Source organism: Macrosteles quadrilineatus, unplaced genomic scaffold (assembly GCF_028750875.1).
Source record: "Macrosteles quadrilineatus isolate MER2022 unplaced genomic scaffold, UCM_ALF_1.0 Scaffold_2__2_contigs__length_208266976, whole genome shotgun sequence".
Lineage (NCBI taxonomy): Eukaryota > Metazoa > Arthropoda > Insecta > Hemiptera > Cicadellidae > Macrosteles > Macrosteles quadrilineatus.
The window spans coordinates 203,108,140-203,124,780 of NW_026542595.1; the positions used below are offsets into that span (position 1 = coordinate 203,108,140).

A 16,641-nucleotide genomic window follows, 5' to 3' on the forward strand; every position below is an offset into this window, starting at 1 on the left:
ATTAGTGACAAATGTAGTTGTTTTTTTTAGGTAAATGTCACTAGATTGATGTGCCATAATAACTAGCTGTGAGACCCATCCTAAACTGAGATCGAATTGTAGATTGGGAATTATGTAGCTGTGTAATTCGGAATAGCTGCTTTGCATTGTACTTAATAGCTGTAGCTATACAGACAATATCATTATCATACACAATACAGTATATTAACCAGCATATAGGAAAAGTGTGTCAGTCCATTGTGAAAATCTCCTTGTAAGAAAATGTCACGTGGCTATTTAATATTTCGATTGTATAGCCTACGTTTGAAATCCAACTATTTTAATATAAAACAAGTTTTCCGATCCGTGGGAATTAAAAGCCTTGAAGTAAAAAGGGGGCTACTGTATACCTGTAAGGGGGCCTGATACAGTAGCTGTAAGTATAGCTATACATGCCAACTTATATTACGTACCATACTAGTTGAAATTTGCATTACTTACGAACACTAGGTATAGAGGCCTACAGACAGACTGAACTTGATTCGAACCAAATCAAAATAAACAACTACAAAAATATAAACCACTTAACTTACATTATATTGTCAAATAAATTATATTAAAATATTTATCTACAGTATGCCGGAAAATGACTTGAAAATCGTATAAGTCGTTATAGGTAATTTATTCAAACAGATTATTTCATGGCAAAACTTTATTACATGCAAACGTTTAGGATAACTAGTTTAATAACACATTTCATGAAAATGGAAATCTGCAAGGGTAGGAACAAGCTAAATTTAGTATGATCTTTGCAATGACAATCACTACTTGTTATTTCAATCACAAACAAGGGCCCTTTTTGTCTGTGGTTAAACCAAATTATATTGCACTGAAAATAACTATAAAATGTTACCGTCGGCTGCTGGACTTAAAAAATATTAAATTTCTTTAAAAACCTGAAACCCAAAGTTACAGTTCTGGCCTCGACGTTCTTAGCGGTGCAAAATCCGTAAAAGTTTCTGATTTTTACGTCTAATGTAAATTCTGTTAGTAGGCCTATTAGGCCTAACTTGATTGATATGGCTAACCAGCCTGATCTGCTTACGTGGAAGGGTTTTGGACTTTTGGGGGGGGGAGGGGGAATTGGATAAGTTACAAAAAGATATTCTTTAGGCCTAAAAGTTTCTTTCATAACAGAAATAGTATCTTTTCCTCACTAGGGCGTAAATAGTTATTTGTGCAACTAGTGAGAAAAGTGAGCAATTGACTCACTCGAGAGAAATCCTTACTCACGAGCCGTAGGCGAGTGAGGAATGGTTTCTCGAGTAAGGCAATAGTACTTTGAACTCGAGTTGCACATTATACTTTTCCTACAGTTACCATAAAACAAATAAATTGGTGAAGAAACATAACATAGATTTTTACACAGAAGTGAACTTTTAATATAACATTTAATCTGAAGTGACAAATACAACAGTACAACAGCTGACCAGCTGATTTACAGCCAGTGCTGCCAACGTATTTCGCGCGCATACGACGTTGCCTGCATGTTACGCGCTCACTATTTCGTGCCTTCACGTTGCAAATCTGGAGTGAGATAAAGTAATTAGAGTGAGACAATGTTAACATTGTCTCACTGATGAGCGAATTGGCCACTTTGCTTTCTCAAATCAGTGAGAGAACATGTACATTGTTAGGTAACTGTAGGAAAAAGACTATTTACGACCCGAGCTAAAGTTTCAAGACGAGGCGAAGCTCTATGTCAAATCAAATCAAATCATTTATTGTCCATCCCATTTATTGTAATATAATGAGCTACATAGCAGAAATAATATATCCTACTTCTCTGTGAAGTTAAGTTGCTGTAAGATATTTAAGAACATACTAATACCCGCAACGCAGCAAACCTGCAGGCTAAGCGAACTTCCATTTGCCTGATTGGATTTTACACTAAAATGCCACCTTAAAAATATCACATTTATTCCCTATTTAAATAGAATTAATTTAAAGAGTACTTAGGTTTTCTGAAGAGGGGGGGGGGCGAAAAAGTGTTTTTGTTGTAAAATCTTAATAGTTTAGTAAGAAATGCATGTATTTTCAAAATCCGATCAAAATATGTTAAACAAGTAAACTACAACAGTTGACTTATTCTCAATAAGAATAACATAGGTAAGAACTTTAAATTTACAATTTTTTTGGAATTTTCTCCGTAACCATTAGGCGCATAATAACGCTTCACTACACTAAATTATTAGTTTTTTAAGAAAGAAATTGTGATTTTTTTTTGTTTTTAGGGTCAACAGTGGGAAACCCCTATTCGCCCCCCCCCCCCATAAAACCCCCATAAACACCCGTTCCCATAGTCTGATAATGCTGGTTCGCGGGAAATGTGATCAGATGAAGGGAAATTCCGCTCCGCTACCAGCTGTCACTGGTAACACTGGTATCACATGATTTAATTTAGAATGAATAATTACTGTCGTCTGTTAGTTGTTGATTCAGCAGGTTGTGTTGTGTTGTGTTGATACAAGATAAGATACACTTGTGTTGTGTTACCTAAACTGCTACTGCAGTTGCCGGTACTTGTGTTGGAAGATTAAAGTGTATGTAATCAGTAATCAGTTGACTGCAGAACCAGTGAGTAAAGGGTAAGCCGATTTAAGGCTATTCAACCTAACTTACATGTAACCTAATGTCTGGTTTTTCATAGGAAGTTAGTTCTTTAGTAACTTAGGTAGGCTACTTTATTTTAAAATGTTTACATTTAAATTAAAGTTGTTGGCTAGGCATATTAATTAAGGTTGAAGGATTTTGCAACTTGCAAGTAGGATATTATTATTTGAGAATATGCCCTAAATAAGGGTACTGTTTTCTTTGAAAAGTTGCCATAATTTATTTTAAATAAGTTTTAAATTGAGAGGTTTAAACAACGTTAATAATAGGCTTAGCTTAATTTCTGGTCATTTTTGTCCTCGAGTCTAGTAAAGTGACATTTTGTGAGTATAAATCAAATCTGGGAAACTGGTCCAGAATGTGTGTGGATATACTGGGAATGGGATCCTTCCCCTTTCGCACCGAATTCTGAGACGCCAACCACTATTAAAACATCCAATCAAGCTATTTATCAAATCCATTATTTAATCTGTCAAACTAAAAAGTTTAGTGATTGCATTCTTTCAAATCTGCTAAGTTAATCATTCAGCCAACAGAAATCCTTCAAGATGATTAAAATTGAACTTAATTTTTTTTATCATGCATGATCTACTCCATTAGGATTTTGAAATTTTTTCTGAAGGAGAAGGTAAATTGTGAATCCTAGTTTTGTTAGGTAGGCCTACTAAATAATGTCAACCTATTGTTCTAGGCAAGGTTCATATCATAAGAGCGCTATTGCCGTCACGCAGATTCCGTCAAGATAGCGCCCATGTCATATGTGACGGCAAATGCGTTGCGTCGATCCCGTCCTGCCAACACCGGGTGCTTGTCATATGGAGTGTCTTCCTGGCGCATTTGCAGTCACGGCACTAATTTTATTTTTAAGATGGACACCATCCAGTTAGGTAGTATAAGAATTTTGAACAAAGAGTATTATCAGAAGAATCCAAGACGATGGGGAACCCATCCGGCTCTTTCTGTACGTTTGTCAGCAGGTCAGTTTCATTTAATGTTCCAGGAACAGAGGAAAAGTATGAAGAGATATTCTTTTGTTACTGTGGAATGTCAGATTCTCTTGACAAACTTCTTAGTGCCTACAGAGGAAAATTTTCAATTGTATAAATAAATTTTTCTGTGTCAAATATGATGATCACTCCAAAAATGTCTTCCAGTTGTTCTGCCAGCAGTCGTGTGGCAAATGGGTCTCGCTGACGCTTTTAGCGCTCCACATGACAGGCTCCCCCCATCACTAGCGCCGCGTCACTAACACGACCGTCCACGTTGGCAGTGCTCAGATTCCGGCTAACGCACTCTTGCCGATGGCATTAGCGTCCGTATGACTAGCTCCATAAGAATCCCATTGCTGGGATGGAGCAGCATCAACGCAGTGGCAATAGCGCTTGTATGATATAGGCCTAAGTTAGCACCAATTAATTGATAGTCCAATGACAAAATGGCATCTGGATCCAGAAGAGATCTCACTTGAATTATTAAATTGCAGTTTTACTCAATTAAATAAGAGTTGAGTTTGAGTTTTAGTCACCTGGCCCATGACTTATATTGTTTCTTTGTTCCAGTCTGCTGATAATCAAAGGAGCTGCTGAAACTCCTGCCGTCATGTCTTGGGTTGTTAAAGCTGTAAACAGGACTCATACGGATTTTTCCTCAGGTTAGTAAAGATGTGGAAAGATCCGCCCTAGGGCAGCTACACATGGCTTGGTTTCTTCAAGGCCATGGCCCAAGTCCTGGCTTAGACCAAAGTCATTTTTATCTGATAAGCTTGGGTGTTAAACTAGAATTAGGCTTTGTGTTTTAAAATTATTTTCATTTTGTTTCTTCCACTAAGTACAGTATTGCCAACATTATTTTACAGAGACAAACAAAGAATGGAAAGAGCCTTTCTTTTTCGTCCAGGGTGCGGACACTCAGTTTGGAATGTTTGCTGATTTCACTGAAGTAACCACAGAACCAAAATGGGCAAAGGAAATCGAACTTGCAGAACTTGCTGTGAAAAAGGTCAATGAAATGAGACCAAAACCAAAGTTTTATGTTATATGTGGAGACCTTTGCCATGACTATTATGGTAAGTATTTCAATAATATTTTACACCGTAATTGGTTCTTTTGTTAGAATGTCATCAGGAAGTTTAGCCTTTCAATGAAAAAACTTTTTCAGTTAAAGTATGAATATGCCTACCCTATTCATCATATACTCAATAAACTTAGGAAATTTTAATTTATCTGTACTTAATGTAAAGTTCTCCGTAGTAATGAAGGTTAACACACTTCCAAAGGCAGTTCTGGTTCTGAAACACATATTCTTGGTACAAGAAGCATATCGGACCTCAAAGCTTTGTATTAAGTGCTCTTTCATTAGAAATTTCACTAAATACTAGTTGACTTTTAAATAGTTGAAAAAGCTTGAATTTTTTATATATCAAATAGTGCACCCTTGCTCAACAATTTAACGTCCGTTCTCAGCTGCTTTCAGGTACTGAAACATCATATTAGTTGTCTGGTAACGGTATTCGTTGTTGCGCCAAAATTTTATTAATTAGATAGCAACCAATTTATTCTAATAAATTGATGACATACTCAGCCTAGTACTTTTTTTACATAGGTACCGGTACTGCATGTTTGTAGCCTTAAAAGTTTTTATGCTATACTCGTCCTTACCGTCTTCATTAATCCTATTCAATACCTAAAAACTTAGCTGAAAATATAAGTAGGGTAGTTAATTATACCTACTAGTATATACTTATGAAAAATATTCAAAGTTATATTTTAAAAAATCTAATTAAATTACTTGATATGTTACATTAAGATATGAAAAGTAAGAGGTACCATTTTAAAAGAAAGAAAAAAAATCCAAAAGAAAACAAAAAAAATTCTAAGAAAAAACAGAAGACCTGCAAGAAAATGAACCAGTCTCTAATGTCTACTGGTAGTGTATATCCATTATACAGTATAGGTATGACACTGTAATCAAAACTGGCAGGTAAATTATGAACAACAATGCTAAATGCTTTAGAACCAATTACTAACTTAACAAGTTATTCTACAGTTTCAGAAAACTGTGATCGTTCAATTTTGGTTCTCAGTTTTACAGAAGAACGTTATTCAATTGATAGGTTTTTAGTGCTTTTATTTAGAGACTAAATAAATAGAAAAAAAATTAGAGTATAAATTTATTTAAAACTAAAAAAACAGATATATTATAACTCATATCAGTAAAATTATCAAACCCTTCAAATTAAGTACTGATTGTGAATTATTGTAGCTGGCATTGAGTAAGATAAAACCATAAATAAGTTAGTAAGATTACTTATATAAAATTCTTATATAAAAACACTTCTTGATAAACAATTTATGTGTTCATTAAAATAGACAAAGAATCTCCAATAGGTTATTTAATATTTTTAATGTTGACTTCCATGTACAGTGTGGTGCAAAAAGATTGTCGGTTTTGAAAAGAATATAACGCAAATTATTTTACACATAACTTAAATTTTACTGAATTACGTTTATAGACACTTTCAAATGCCCCATTACAAAAAATAACCTTGTAGGTTAAAAAGTTGCTCATAACCAAAAAACCATAAAAATTTAAAAACAAAAATTTAAAAAAAACCATAAAAAGAAGGTGCGGACTTCGAAGCACTGACTACGGTCTCTATGTTTTGTGGAGTAACTGCTGTCCAGTAGATTTACCACTCATGACGGACTCCCCTCAAATGGACTACTCTGTTGTCCGAAATGCAGTCACCCAATGTGATATGATCTGCGATCAGGAATCAGTCACTTATGGGCAACACCAAAATGTCAAAACAGCCATTATATAGTAATAAAAGATTCACTGTTTCTGAAAACAATGTTCCACAGCAAAAACGCAGTGCTCGACCGTCCACTGCGCCATATCGCTACAATGGATACTATGGTCGACTTGCAGATGGCTGGCAGTGGTCCTGACCCTCCACCAACTACTAGTACTACATGTAGTTCAAATCCGACCATCCTTATATACTAAGTGACACAACAAAAATCTATATTTTTCCAGGAATACAGTAAAAATCTCACTAACTCTACAACCGGTAACTTGACAGTCAACAGCTGATAAGGTGCAGGCAATAATAATAAGCAATTTTTCCAGAACATTTAGTTTCCATTTAAATTCAACATGTAATATTCGACACTTCTTTGAAGATTGTTTACTCAATATGTGAAAATACTCATATGAATTTATATATAAAAATTAGTCTGTTAAGAATTTATGTATTAAATAAAACCCATTACAAATTTCAATGTTCTGGATAACTCGATTGCCTCCGAGTTGAGTTAGTGAGGTTTTACTATACCTTAACTTATTAAAGACTATACCGTAACAAGTGTTTTATTTGAATATTTTTTTGCAGATAAAGAACCAGATGTGAGGGCAGCGCAAGACGCAGATTTCAAGAAAGTGTATAGCAAGTTAGATCCTACAATTCCTCTGGTGTGCGTTTGTGGAAATCATGACGTGGGAGACAATCCAACTTACGAATCTGTTCGCAAGTAAGACAGTACTATGAATAGCCATCCTATGATTCATTTTACAAAAATGAGTCAAAGCTACATGGAATGTCTTTCTGGAAGACAAAGCAGATAATTTCTTAAACTTTTTTCTTAAGTTTTTTTATAGCAGATAAAAATGTATAAACTAGTCAAATACACTTGGATTGTAAAATTGACACTTACTTACGTTAATTCATGTTCTTATGTAGTTCATTCATAATCCACAATAATTTAAGAAATTTAGTGCCTCTAAGGCAAAGCCTGATTAGAGGTTCGCTACTGTTAAACCAGTGGTGCAGTGGAGCGGGAAGGTGTGGGAATGGCGTTCCTACTTACCTTTTTCAAAAAAAACCTATATTGTTAAAGTGTTTTACCTACGGCCGTTTTTTTAAGTAGCCTTTTCAGTAAAGTTCTTAGAATTGAAAAGTATCTCATAACAGCATTGTTTACTTTCATAACAGCATAGTTTTACTCATAACAACGCGGGTAACGGACCAATGAGGTTCAAGGATTGAGAGAGGAGAAGTAAAATTGTAATGATTCAAAATTCAACTAATCAGCTGTTCAGGCCAATTTAATTATTGATTGGTGCAATTAGGCCTAGTGTTTGATACAATGTTTTGTCGCATCACTGTCAGTGGCAATGAGAGGTTATTAACGAAAACATAGCCTCTCTTATAAGTTATGAGTAGTGATTTTAATAATGAAAACACCGTTGGAGGTAAAGTAGTGTATGCAACTCGCGTAGTGTTAACGACACTCATAGAAGTTTTTAAGGCACTCGCCAAGGCTCTTACCTTAAATTTTCTACTCGTGTCGTTAACACTACCTTTACGCAATCGTTGTGTAAACTACTATTACATACCTGTAATGTGATAATCCAAATTGTTGCATTACAACTAGTTTTGGCTTACAATGGAGCCAATCCTCAGGTTTTTCCAAGGACATTGTCGCTTCTTCTGAAGGTCGTCAAAGTTCATAAAGATTTACAAAACATAGATTACATTTAAATCACACAATATGCATGACTAGGCCTAGCTTTAACAACACTAACGGCGGCGGTTATGTTAAGACTCCTAAGTTAGGAGTTGTTTACAGGAGGTCATTCTGTGGGCAGGTTACTTGACTCAGGTAACTTGAAATACATTAGAGGCAAGTTACCTGTCCCGTAACCTGCCTATTCTACTGGTAAACACGGCTTTACAGACTAAAACCAACCTTTTCACATCCAGGACTGTTTACCACCATTTATTTACCTTATGGTGAAGGACAGCTTGGTTCAGTTTTGCCGTCAACTTTTCTAACTTTTCTCAGGATTGAACCATCAACCTATTAACTGATTACCAAGGGAGCACTTCAACCACCCAGCTACCCTACCCAGGTATTAAATACACACTTTACATAGAACATTAACAATCACACTACAACTGATGATCATTCACATAGTTCACAATGGTTTTTTTTCAAAAGAAAGTAAACATTTTCAGGAGAAAGCTGTCACAAAACAGTCTGCTTCCTGTTTCTGTTTTTTATGAAATGGTTGCTCAAAGTAAATTTAGAATCTAGTATCCAACTAACATAGCCAGTAGCCTACTTCAAGGCGTCAAATGAAGCAACTCTTATCCCAATTAGGATTTTTACAACCAGTGTTAACCCAAAACAGGCAAAAAGTTATAAAAGTTCATTTTAAATGTTAACTGTTAATTTATTTGGTTTAAAAGCTTTACATAAGTTTATTAAGTCTTTAAGTTAAAGGTTACTGAATCTTTTCAGATACACTTCCAACTATGGTGATGACTACTTCTCATTCCATACTGGAGGTGTGTTCTTCATTTGTATCAACTCTCAGTTCTACCATGGCGCCACAAACACTCCCGATCTCGTCCAGGCGCAGGTAAAAATCGATTTCATTCATTTGGATAAACTACAAAATATAACTGAAAAGGTTCTGATGCTTTATTGTTACTCCATGACCAATTACGAGTATGTATTATAATTTTGTGTACATTCCTTTTTCCTGTGTTGAAAAATAAACATAAATCTAAACTGCAGTACCGGTAATTGAAAACGTATTAAAGGCTTAAAACATAGTCAAAGTTTGGTGTGTGTGTTAACGTCAGTGGCATTTTTATGGGAGGTCACAAAGAATTTAAAGAAAATTGTTCAAAACCCTCAAATATATTCGATTTGCTGGGATTGAACCTGTCTCTCTTGCATTAAGACATTAAACTCTTGGCTAGCAACCCCCAAAGTTTATTCAATCGTACCGTCAATTTTACTGATATTTGGTGTACTGCCCCTTTAGGTTTATGCCACTATACGTATAGTGGCATAAACCTAAAGGGGCAGTACACCAAATATCAGTAAAATTGACAGTAATTGAATAAACTTAGGGGGTTTATAACTTAATTTTGATGATTTTACAAAACTTGATTCATAGAACTATGAATCCAGTTTTGTAAAATCATCAAAATTAAGTTAAACTTATCATAATAACTTTTCTGTTATGGTGGTACTTTGTTCCTCCGACCATATGTATAAAATGAAATGTCACTTCATTGTCCAAATATTAAAATGTTTATTTAATCGCTACAAGGAAATAAAAGTATACAAATGTTTTAAAATAATAAAGAAAAAGTCCAAAAGCTAAGCTGCAAACATGAAAACTGTGAAAATTCCTGAAGAAGTTGAGAAAATAGTTCAAAAATTTCTAGAAAAATGAAGCCTAAATTTTAGCTGCTCTCATGATTTATCTGTGTGATCTTCAGCTCTTATAATTGGATGAAGAATTTTAAAAAAAATTCTTACATACTTAACTCAATCTTGTTACTTGTCATGGACCATAAAACTGATCGTTTTATACTGACTTGATTGGTAGCTTTTATGTAAGACTACAAGTTTTTGCCTTTTTTTCAAATCCATGACATCTAATAGGGTTCCACTCCAATGCCTCCTTTGCCATTTCTCCATTTTGAATTTCCTCTAGTAACTTTTTTTTGTTATCCATCTCCTTAAAACAAATTACAATGAAACTGTGAAATATTTCTTCAATTGATGTCTCTTTTACTTTGAAATGCATTTTTCAGGATGAATGGTTGGATCGCCAACTGGCAGTTGCCAAACAATCAGAGATTCCGAGTATAATGTTTCAACACGTCCCTTGGTTTGCCAGTGACCCTGATAAAACTGAGCGGAACTACTTTGAGATTGACCACGACATCCGGAAAAGGATGCTGGACAAAATACTAGCTGCAGGTATTGACAGTTATTCCTATGATAAGTTTTTTGATGCAAGATGTAACATAGAACAAGGGTTTTCATCATTAGTCTTTTAATGAGATTGGCAGATGTAATTTACTGTACACAGAGATTCACTTTGGATGAAGACTTGAAACACCAATTGTTCCTCATAGTAACAAAACAACGTTCAATTACACCACTTAGTTGAAAAAAGTTATCTTTGTTTTTATTAAATCTGCTTTGTGGCTTTGAATGAATTAGATTAGTAACAGAATAACGTTAATAAGCTTATCAAACTGTAGGCAGCGTAAAAATTGTGTTTTGCCTTACAGATTTATATATAAGCATTTGCAAAAAATCATTTTTGTCACCCACCATGTCTTTGAGATGTTAAGTAGAATTACGAGTTGATGGGCGTAATCTGACTTGGTGTACAATTTTAGCTCATTTGACCTAGTAGTTTGCGTTACCCTGAAATTAATAAGATACACAGTTACAGTCAGAACTTACTGATTTGCTGCTGCGGGTCAACACCCTGCCTCCAGACTTCCTATCTGCTGCCTTTCATTCCTTATCTGATCTTGACTTGCAATCTCAGCTTTAGCATTCACACTTTTACCTTCCTACTTGGACATAAGCCATCACTATTTAACCTATGGATGAAAATCAGCGTTGTTAATCTTGCAGGTGTGAAGTACGTGTTCTGTGGCCACCTCCACTACAATGCAGGAGGCAAGTACAAACAGCTGGAGTGTGTTGTGACGTCTGCTACTGGCTATCAGCTGGGCAGTGACACTCACGGACTACGAGTGGTTAAGGTGTACAGAGATAAGGTGGAGCACAAGTACTACCCACTGGCAGACCTACCAGCCGAAGTCAGTCTGTAACAAACCAAGTGTCTACTGGACAAACATTTATGGTTGATGATGATAGTGTTATGACTTTAGTATAGGATAGGTACCTTTTTTCGCCACTATCTATTATTAGATGACTAATTTCAAGTCATTGCCGACTTCAAAACCGCATGTTCTTGCTTTGACTCCAAGCTAAATTTTGAACCAAAATGCAATTTTTTATTGGGATAACCGTTAATGATGGCGTTTAACAAAAGACTGAAGTTAAATAGTAACAGGACTAGGTTTGGACTCCCTTACAAAAAACTGTGGCACTGGAGTTTGACATGTTAACCTTATGATTTTTCAAATTTGAAAGGAACTGGCTGTTACCCACAGGCTTCACCCCGTTTGACTTCAAGTATTAATAAAATTATTGGTTGGTTAAGTTAGTAATACAAACAAATAATCACATCTGATTTTAATAAGATAATTAATTAAAAGAATAACAAACAAATAAATACAGCTGAGGTATTTTTAACATTAGATATATGGAAATTTCCCTTTAGAAAGGAATTACGGCCTTAAAGGGCAATTTATAAAACTAGTGTCCCTGTTGCTCGAACTCGAGCAATAATTGCTAAGTATTACAGGCGTTATTTTAAAACCATAGTCTTAATTTCTGATGACTTTAAAAGATTCGACTCAAAGATTATGGAAATACTCAAGATGTACATAACCGATTATATTAATTTATCCAGGCTCTCTCGCTTTTTCCATTGTAATATTTACGCCAATCCAAGTTCAAATAGTAAATATTTCATTTCAACCAAGTCAGTAAATGTTCGTAGCAAACTGTTAAATAAGCAAACTTATTGACTGTTTACAATTAACATAATGTTCATCTTCCCACTTTTAATTTCTGACAACAGCTGGAGTTTCATAACATTTTCCCCCCATGTTAATCTTATGGAGAAATACAAAACTTTAAAGGGCCCCCAGGGCCTCACTATCTACTAATTTCCAAAAAAAGAAAGTTTCCTGCACAACTTCATGTTACGTTCTTTCCAATGACACCAAAAACATGTCAATCGGTTCAGTAGTTTCGGAGGAGTAGTTGTCACAAAAAACCTGCTTGCGTATTAAATAAGTATATAGATAATGGATAGTTTTGCGCAAGGTTTCTCGTAATGACAAACATTTTAAGTATATGGTTTATGGGGGGGTGACTTTTAGTTTTCTAAAAAATTCATGAGTACTTTGGGATTTACATAAAATGTATAAATGATTCTTAACAGCTGTTTCAATTAAACAAGTAGGTTCTATGATGTTCAATAGCATTATAAAGTTGCAAGGTTTACCAACAGGGTGCAGCAGTATTAACTTTTTGTTTGAATTTATGATAACAGCTAATTTGAATAAAGCAGCAACCAAAAGCTTGTGTTACACAATGAGAACTAAATACTAAATTGTTGTGATATCGTGCGAATAGGGTAATTTTATTTTTAAGTGCATAATTCATCAACTTATTGACTTTATTTTTTTCCCCCAAATTTGTATAAAAAAGTTGTGTCTGTTTTCCCCAAACATAATGTTTGGGAAACGTAGTAGTGTGTTAATAATTGATTTTTGTTTATTCCAATTTTTAATCAAACCAAACTATGCTTTAATTGAAGAAAATATTGGCTACAGATGGTCCATATAAATGGAATGTCTTCTTCAGTTACGCAAAAGTCAATGATGATAGCCTCATTTTCAAATCTAACTATAAAAAATCACATATCGCAAAAATAACATCCAAACAAAAGTGATATAGGCCTAATCATTAAATTAAAATAAATATTTCGTTCAGACATTGAACTGAAACTCCAATCACTCCAGATTTGAAAATACTTCTGTAACTCACCAAAACTAGTCATCTATTAATCAATAGTGGATTATGACGACAAAAGGTTCGTGATCTATATTATAGCTACGAAGGCTGAAATAGTGTTTAAGATTATGGGGGTTAGCTAGCTTTTCCCAGAAATTAGAGCTATAATTCCTGTATATAGGTTTTTGTTAGTACAACCAGTGCTTTCAAGCTATTTCCACCCAACTATTATAAAGTTAATTAGACCAACTATTTGTTAAAACCAAGTTGTTAACCAAACTTTATTTTTTTTTTACAATTTAAATATAATTATTTTAAAATTTAATATACATTAAAATATTGTTGAAAATGTTGATAAGTAACTGAGTTAATTGGTTTTTAGTCTCCAAAGTACTTTTAAATTGAATCTAAATAACTTAGCTTGTAGGCCTATCAGGTTGACTAAACTCGAGTATACCATGAGATAAGCTAGCTGACCAGACCCAAAAGTGCCTTAGCCTTTTATTTTTTACTTTCTCCCCCTATACCATAGTATATGGAGAAAGTATTGTTTTCGTCAAAATTTTCGAGTTTGAGTTTTGAGTGGATATATTCGTTTTGGGTCCCCCTGGACCCAAACAAGTGGTTTTCGAAGTGATGTCTGTGTGTGTGTGTGTGTGTGTGTGTGTGTCTGTGTGTCTGGATGTGTACAGAGCTAGAGACTACACCTGTGGTCCGATTTCGATGAAATTTGGTATGTAGGTGGATTTGGTCTAATCCATGGTATCTCCAGGCGTTTTTTTCATTTTTTTGAAATTTTGATTTTTAATGGGGATTTTCCCATAAAAACCCATAAAAAACTGGAAAAATCTGATTTTCTCAAAAATGGCCCGAACGATTTTGATAAAAATTTAGTATGTTGTAGCCCTTTAAATTCTGAACAAAATGGTACAAATCCCATTTCTGTAAAAATTACGGTTCAAAAGTTATGGTAAATTATGTTATTTTCCCATAAAAACCCCATAAAATAACGAAAAATAGGGTTTTAAACTAAAATCCGGTTTTGATTTAACATTGTATGTTATGGTCCTTACAATTGTGATAGTTTTTTTTAATTTTTTAGAAATTTTTATTTTTAATGGGGATTTTCCCTTAAAACCCCATAAAATAACAGAAAAATAGGATTTTCCCAAAAATGGCCTGAACAATTTTGATAAAAATTTGGTATGTTATAGTCCTTTATATTCTGAAGAAAATTAAACAAATCCCATTTCTGTAAAAATTACGGTTCAAAAGTTATTGTAAATTATGTTATTTTCCCATAAAAACCCCATAAAATAACGGAAAATCAGATTTTTCCAAAATTGGCTCGAACGATTTTGAAAAAAATTTAGTAGATGTTATAGTCCTTTAAATTCTGAAGAAAATTGTACAAATCCCATTTCCGTATATTTACTCTCACCGCTTACACATGATAAAGGTTGTTGACAAGCTTATGGGAGAAAGTATGTGTCAGAATGCTGATACCGTTTATTAGTACCTATATCTAAATAAGCATGCAAGCCCTTCCCAAGTGGGTTTACCATATGAAAAACCAAAGAGTGCTTAAAATAGTGATATTTTAATATTTTTTTTAGATTTTGAATTCCAAGTGCCTTGCATCAATACTCTTTTCATTTTGTTAGGTTGAGTTAAGTATATTAATATACAGAAACCTTTAGGAAATCTGATCATTCTGGTCACATACATCATCCTGAGAGTATTTCTGGCTAATTTATAATGTAGGATTTAGTTTAACATCATTTGTGAAATATTTGGTCAAGCATATTTTGGTAAAATCTATCAAGTTGAGTTTGAATAAAGAAAATAATATATTGAGTAAAAACAACAATCTACTGTTTTTGTTTTAATCTTCTACAAAAATTGGCTAAACATAGAATAAGTTAAATAAGGAATAAGAACATTTGTGAATAACCAAAAAATACAATTTAACCACCAGTATTGTTTCTGATTGCTTGATTGCCAGCTAGGAATGCTACGAGGCAAGGTTTTGGAACAATCTGCTGTGTTCAGCAGGTTTTGCTCAAATAGGAAAATTAAAATACTATTAATGTCAAAATTACTTATTAAAATTGAATTAAGTCTTTGTTTTTAGTATAAACTGGATATTCATATATTTTCGTTGGGATATGAATTTCTAAGCAGACTGTTACAAGGAACGGTTTACAGTAGCAATTGCAGTACCAAATTAAATAGATACATGGGATTTAATATTATGTTTTTGTTTGAATACAAACTACATGTGTATACGGTACCGCAATCATTTTAGTTATACAATTTTACAGTGTTGTATTTTTTTCCAAACCACCTTTTGTTAAAGACTTTTGGAATTGTGTATCTATAGTATCTAAAGGTCGTGGAGAACTGTATTAACAACATTGAGTATGTTTTAAGAGGTATAGTTAAGTTAACATTAAGAAAGATTGAAATTTGTGAAACGTATAGGCCTAGATACTTTGTACCTATTGATATCAATATTTTGTGCTATCCATTCCAGTTGATTACTTTAATAAAATCATTTTTTCATGCATCAATGACACTTTTAGTGAATTTGTCCTGTTATCGTCACACTCCTCACCTCTAAGTCTTACCATCTCTGTGACCTCAACACCGTGACCTAAGCTTCAACTGGCCCAACAGTAGTAGGAATAGCCATTTATTCCCTTGAGGAATTCTATTCCTACCTGTGGTGTACGACAGGAACTTTGCCATCAAGGTCGAGTAACCTGCTAAACCCTATTACAGCAGAGCCTCGATAGTTTGACACTTTGTGGACTTAAGGGTCATCAAACTATCGAAATGTCAAACTATAGGGAATAAATGAGGAAAGTAAGAACAATATAGAAATCACCCAAATTTATTAAATACTAAAAAGCTTAACAATTTCACTGTCCATTTGTTAAGTCTCAAGTCAACAATAAATGACAAATTAATGTTCAAGTCAGCTTACATCACAATAGTAACCATTTAAATATCACTTGACAAAATAGCTCAACCCGTGTCGAACTATCAAAGGTTTACTGTATCTTAATACGTTTTAATCAGGGAATCCCACAAATCTAGACATCTTTGATCAGCTTTAAGGATTAATTATGTGATGAAATTATTGTTAAATATATTACCTAGAACTTAGAAACTTATACAACTGAAACAGTTCAATACCTGGACTTTCATAGAACCTATATTATTATATATTTACACTTACCAAAAGAATTTGGAAACATTAATTTATAACAAGCCAGCTTAGTATTTCCTAACACGTCCCTCCCTCAAACCCAATTGAATGGATAACAACTTAACAATAATTGTACTCCATAATTAAAATATCTTGTATTATATTAGCATTAGCACCAAAGAGAGATGTTGGGTATTCAAATCCTGAACACCCACTTCACTCCTAGAATTTCTAGAAAATTACACAGCTTACCTTCTGCTATGAACATGCGTAGTACAAGGCACTGTTCAATCGTTC

At 34.0% G+C, this 16,641-nt stretch overlaps 1 protein-coding gene across 3 annotated transcripts; it reads left to right on the forward strand.

Annotated features, from left to right (window-relative positions):
• The first annotated feature begins 2,501 nt into the window (after positions 1–2,501).
• Positions 2,502–11,703, forward strand: LOC128987128 (serine/threonine-protein phosphatase CPPED1-like). 3 transcript variants are annotated; one of them, XM_054407845.1, is made up of 7 exons: positions 2,502–2,627; positions 4,212–4,303; positions 4,508–4,717; positions 7,046–7,184; positions 8,958–9,078; positions 10,271–10,439; positions 11,112–11,703. In XM_054407845.1, the coding sequence occupies exons 2-7, from the start codon at positions 4,252–4,254 to the stop codon at positions 11,309–11,311; spliced, it is 891 nt and encodes a 296-aa protein (XP_054263820.1). In that variant the 5' UTR covers positions 2,502–2,627; positions 4,212–4,251; the 3' UTR covers positions 11,312–11,703. The 3 variants fall into 3 exon arrangements, with proteins under 3 accessions (XP_054263820.1, XP_054263822.1, XP_054263821.1); XM_054407847.1 differs by having other exon boundaries at positions 2,505–2,616; XM_054407846.1 differs by having other exon boundaries at positions 2,514–2,713.
• Positions 11,704–16,641: the final 4,938 nt, after the last annotated feature.